This window comes from Gadus morhua, chromosome 23 (assembly GCF_902167405.1).
Source record: "Gadus morhua chromosome 23, gadMor3.0, whole genome shotgun sequence".
Taxonomy (NCBI): Eukaryota; Metazoa; Chordata; class Actinopteri; order Gadiformes; family Gadidae; genus Gadus; species Gadus morhua.
This window is the reverse complement of record NC_044070.1, coordinates 6066111-6071110: the sequence shown is the minus strand read 5'-3', so window position 1 is coordinate 6071110 and position 5000 is coordinate 6066111. Positions and strand designations below refer to the sequence as shown.

At 44.2% G+C, this 5000-nt stretch overlaps 1 protein-coding gene across 14 annotated transcripts in view; it reads left to right on the top strand.

Moving 5' to 3' along the window:
• Nucleotides 1–5000, top strand: part of LOC115536994 (LIM zinc-binding domain-containing Nebulette) — a 72033-nt gene that overhangs the window by 36090 nt on the left and 30943 nt on the right. For 8 of the 14 annotated variants that reach the window (XR_003974761.1, XR_003974762.1, XR_003974763.1 and 5 more), the window contains exons 20-29: nt 664–774; nt 1328–1438; nt 1658–1768; nt 1892–2002; nt 2572–2682; nt 2969–3079; nt 3733–3843; nt 4148–4258; nt 4541–4651; nt 4897–5000. The exon at nt 4897–5000 is cut by the window's right edge and continues 7 nt beyond it. The exons of 3 other annotated variants lie outside the window; for them this stretch is intronic. Coding sequence is in view for 8 of the 11 variants with exons in the window: in XM_030348540.1 (XP_030204400.1) it covers nt 664–774; nt 1328–1438; nt 1658–1768; nt 1892–2002; nt 2572–2682; nt 2969–3079; nt 3733–3843; nt 4148–4258; nt 4541–4651; nt 4897–5000 (1103 nt within the window). In the remaining 3 variants the exon portion in view is untranslated. The remainder of the gene's footprint in view (nt 1–663; nt 775–1327; nt 1439–1657; nt 1769–1891; nt 2003–2571; nt 2683–2968; nt 3080–3732; nt 3844–4147; nt 4259–4540; nt 4652–4896) is intronic. 3 more of the 14 variants (XM_030348544.1, XM_030348543.1, XM_030348547.1) reach the window with 3 other exon arrangements.

Here is a 5000-nt window from a genome sequence, read left to right as displayed (position 1 = left end):
ACAAACCTTTCAAATTACGCTATCTTATTATATTTGAAAGAACGACAGATGTTGAATCAGGCAATTGAAAAGTCCACTTTGTGCGAAAGATGATGTGTCCTTCAAAACAACACACACACTTATGTATGAAGTTTATATTACTGCCTATTGTTATATTGGATTCGTTAACTTAAGAGACATTTCATAGATTTAGTTTGTATCAGACAGACGTGTGTGACGTGGTGCTTTGTGCTTTGATCTCCTGCTTCTACCTTGTGAAGCTGGCATTGCTGGACGTTCTGCGGACCACACGCTTTACAGTCGCCTTCCTGGGCATTCTTTTCATCTTTCGTGGGTCGTCTTTCACAGATGTGGGTTGTATCCAATCGAATAGATCCTTAGGGATCTGATTGGATGATGCAACAGCGACAAAGCAAGCTAGCTAGCTCTGTGTCAGCCCATTACAGGCTTTTACATGTATATCAGGTGGAACGTGAAAATGACATCATATTATTTGCTAATGCCACTGCGGATAAGTTCATAGATATTTACCCAAGGAAGTTATATTGAGTAGCTTTCGACGTTGAATAGTGAGCAGCTGAGACGCTTTGGATAAAAGCATCCGGAGATGGCTAAGTGCTAATTCATTTGTTCTGCTTTATTTTTTCTTCTGTCCCGTTGCAGAACAAGTATAAGGAGGCGGGGAAAAGAGAGGCTAACAGCAGCCTCTACTCGCTCCTCCCGGGAACAATGGATACGGAGCACGCCAAAGAAGCCTCCGATCTGCTCAGCGAGGTACATCAGCTGTGATGTCACTTCCTGTATTATAGTTCTGTTTGTACTTGATTCTTTTCACCAAAGGTCCCACTAGCTGATTCTGCTATTGCGTCTACGTCGGCCAAACGACGTAGAGGAAAAAATACTGACTAAAGGCTATTAATTCCAAAATTCGCTGCAAGTCCACGGCACAACAGTGCAAAATGCATGATCACATTTTTAATTGTACATAACAACCCCCCTAAAAAAAGTCAGGTTATCTCTTGTAATATCAATGTCATGCTCTTTTAAACCAAATATCTGTCCCTCCCTCGACTATGAAGACCTTTCTGATGGTTATTTTTTATTATGCTCTGCTTCCCACCAGACTTTACCCTAAAACACACCAAACCCTTACCCAAACGTTACAACCTAATGCCTGAGCCTGTTTCGATACTTTCATTCTTAGACTTTATCGGCAAATAATGCCAAACATGTGTTGATAGCTAAACCCTTTTGTTGTGTTATTATTCTGTGGTTCCTTCTAACTGTGTCTGATCAGAGAGTTGTTGGGCGTGTCTTTGTGACCCAGGTGAAGTACAAGGAGAGTGGTAAGAAGGAGAGGTCCTCCTCCCTCTACTCCACCATGGCCGACACGCTGGAGACCAGCTTCGCCAGGGAGGTCACTGGCATGCAGAGTGAGGTGAATGTCTCTTCCTATCTCTTCAACTGTTCTGCACAAAATATGCCAGTGAAACAATATACATAACAAACTCTACTTATTTTCATGACAAAGGAGATTGTACTAGTAGTCCTATTGTTTCAACACTAATCAAAGTCTCAGTCTCTCTTTCACCATCAATATTCAATGCCACTTTATTTTTTATTTTCCACGAATGTTTAATTTTCTGTGTTATTCCAGAACAAGTACAAGGAGGACGGTAAGAAGAGTCTCTCTCAGAGCATCTACTCTCAACTCCCAGTGACCTCAGACACCCAGTTCGCCAAGACCGTCTCTCAGACACAGAGCGAGGTAAAGCTAGGATCAATGTTTGCTAAATCAATAATACTGTCATGCTACACATTTGCCTTTGGTCATGTCTGGGTCACAACCAGGTCATTGTTCTGTTGTTGGTTGCTGACCCTTATGTTCCAGATGAAGTACAGGGAGTCCGGGAAGAGAGGAGACGGTAGCTCTCTGTACTCTACTCTACCTGAGACACTGGAGACCCAGCACGCTAGAGAGGCCTCTCAGCTGCAGAGCCAGGTACACACACACACGCACACGCACACACACACACACACACACTCACACACACACACACACACACACACACACACACACACACACACACACACACACACACACACACACAATATATATATATATATATATATATATATATATATATACACACACACATATACACACACAAACACACATACACACACACACACGCACACACATGCAAACACACACACACCCACACACACACACACACACACACACGCACACACACGCAAACACACACTCACAAACACACACACATACACACTTGCACACATAAACACAAATGCGTGCACACGCACACACACACACACACACACACGAGTTCCCATGTTGTATCTATTGAGTGAACTAATTTACATTTTTATCAGAAAGGTGTATCCACCACTGACCCTCATAACAGCATCATCCGTGTTATCTCTCCGTCTGTGATCTTTGTATGTGCTTTTGCACATGGGATCTGCATGTGATATGTGTGTCCCCTCCCCTTTCTGTATGTGATCCTTATGTGACCCAACGTGTGCTGCCTGTGTGCGGTCTGCCTGCAGCTCCAGTACAAGCAGGCCTCCCGGACGGACGGCTCCTCCAGCCTGTACCACCTGATGCCCGAGACCAACGAGATGCACTTTGCCAAGGAGCAGTCAGAGCAGCAGAGTGAGGTCAGTGGAGCCCAAGCAGACCAACACTCAATCCGCCCTCACGCCCTTCTAATAATAGGTATTGGAAATGCCTTTCTGATATATCCACCGCAAAGTTGACTTGCAGCGCTCATTTTCACACTGCATCCGTCAGAACAACCTTTCTCAAAAGTGATTATTGTCCCCAAACAACTTCTAGACCATCATGGAAGACCTACAACAAGATTAACAAGAGAACAAAAAGACATTCTAGCGTTCCCTTTCTTCCCGGTGTGTTTGCTTCACTCTGCGTCTCCTCTGCCGCCAGGTGAAGTACAAGGAGGAAGGCAAGAGGGAGGCCAGCATCAGCCTGTACTCCCTGATGCCCCAGACCCTGGAGACGCAGCGGGCCCGGGACCTGACGGACATGCTGAGTGAGGTGGGTGAACCGCCCCCCCCCCCCCGGGACCAGGCCCTCGCCCTGGAACCTGCCGCCAGGGAAACACAATGGGCCTTCTTCACCTTGATTGTCCTTCATCTTGGTTCTAAACGCTCACAGGACGGTGGAACTGGATGCGATATGGCGCATTCAGTTCACCTAGCAGACGGTTGCTAGGGGATCAAGGCCCATCTTTTTGGGGGGGACGGACAATAAGTTATAGGGTGTGAATCCCCTTCATTATGGTCATGAATGGATTGGATGGACAGATGGATAGGAAGGTGGATGGGTGAATGATCGGTGATTAGGTAGGTAGAGTGGAGATAAAAGTGTACCATATCTGTAGGTCGACTTTGATTAACTACACCATGCAGATTATAAAGATGCTTCCAGCTAGTAACAGAAATATTGAAATGTGTCAGCTATAAACATTACTAAAAAACCCTTTCATAAATTGGTAAGGGAATCTTCTTCACCGTATTTGAATGCTAAGGAGTAAGTCTGTATTCAAGGATTTTCAAATGTCATACTTTTGTAATGTCATGTAATAATATAATTGTCCTCAATTTCTTTCGTTAAACATCCTTGCCAAAATGTGTCAACCATGACACTATGTCTTGCTGTGTGCGTGTGTGCCCTGGGCTGCCTCACAGGCCAAGTACAAGGAGGCTGGGAGGAGGCAGACTGCCAGCTCTCTGTATAAGCATCTCCCAGAAACCCTGGAGACCCAGCACGCTAGAGAGGCCTCCCAGCTACAGAGTCAGGTACAACCACACACGCACGCACACGCACACACACACACACATTTATCTGTTGTGTTTCGAGTTTCAGATTTGATTTGCTACTTGCTATCTCAACATAAAGCATGAAATACACAAGGGCACAAGAGAGAAAGTGTGAGACAATTTTAAAAAGACAGTAAAATAGGTGAAGGATTTTTTACCTGACAGTAATGTTAAATATAGAAAGATCAATAGCTCCTACCGTCTATCAAAAAAATAAAAAGAGAACCTAATTTTATTGATGATGTTGTGACATTTAAAGTGTGTTCTGCCTCCTCCCCTCCAGATCCTGTACAAAGAGCAGGTGAAGAAGGAGATGTCAGGAGCCGAGTTCCACCACATGCCCCAAACTCTGGACACTCAGTTTGCTAAAGACATCACCCAAATGCAGAGCCAGGTAAGCTCATGACCTCTTAGATCAATTTACCTTTCTGGTTTGCTTGAAACTCATTTGAGCAGTTAAAGCAGCATTATACTTGTTCTGGCCACTAGAGGGAGGAAATTACCCTCTTCTTGTAAAAAGTTCCACATTTCTACTTAACTAAGCCATTGATTTAGACGCAAATTATGATTTTAATGATGAACGTATGGCAACTGGTTCACAAATCTAGTTGGAGCTGCAGGACCGAGCACATTACTGCTTACTTATGTTGGTGGTTAAGTGTACTTTCTTTTCCAGAGCAAGTACAAGGAGGACGGGAAGAAGAGTCTCTCTCAGAGCTTCTACTCTCAACTCCCAGAGACCCCAAACACCCAGTTCGCCAAGACTGCCTCTCACTTACAGAGCGAGGTAGAAGCCTTTATATGTTTTACTGAAATTAGGCGCTTACCGAAACTACAACCCAAAGACCAAAACCTTTGAGGGGAAGCAATATCAAATGTTCAAAACGATTAGGCTCAGCTAATTATTTAAACTCTCTTTTATTTTTAATTTACTTTTGGTAATAACTTAAGTCAACAGAAATCTTGGAAAAGGAAAAGGAAAAGGAGTGTATTGGTGTTGTATTTCTGTACTGAGACAGCTGTTGTCTTCAGGTACAATACAAGAAGGAAGGGAGACAGATGGCTGGCAGCAGCCTCTACTCTGTGCTGCCAGAGACTTTAGAGACCCTACACGCTAAAGAAGCCTCGCACATGCA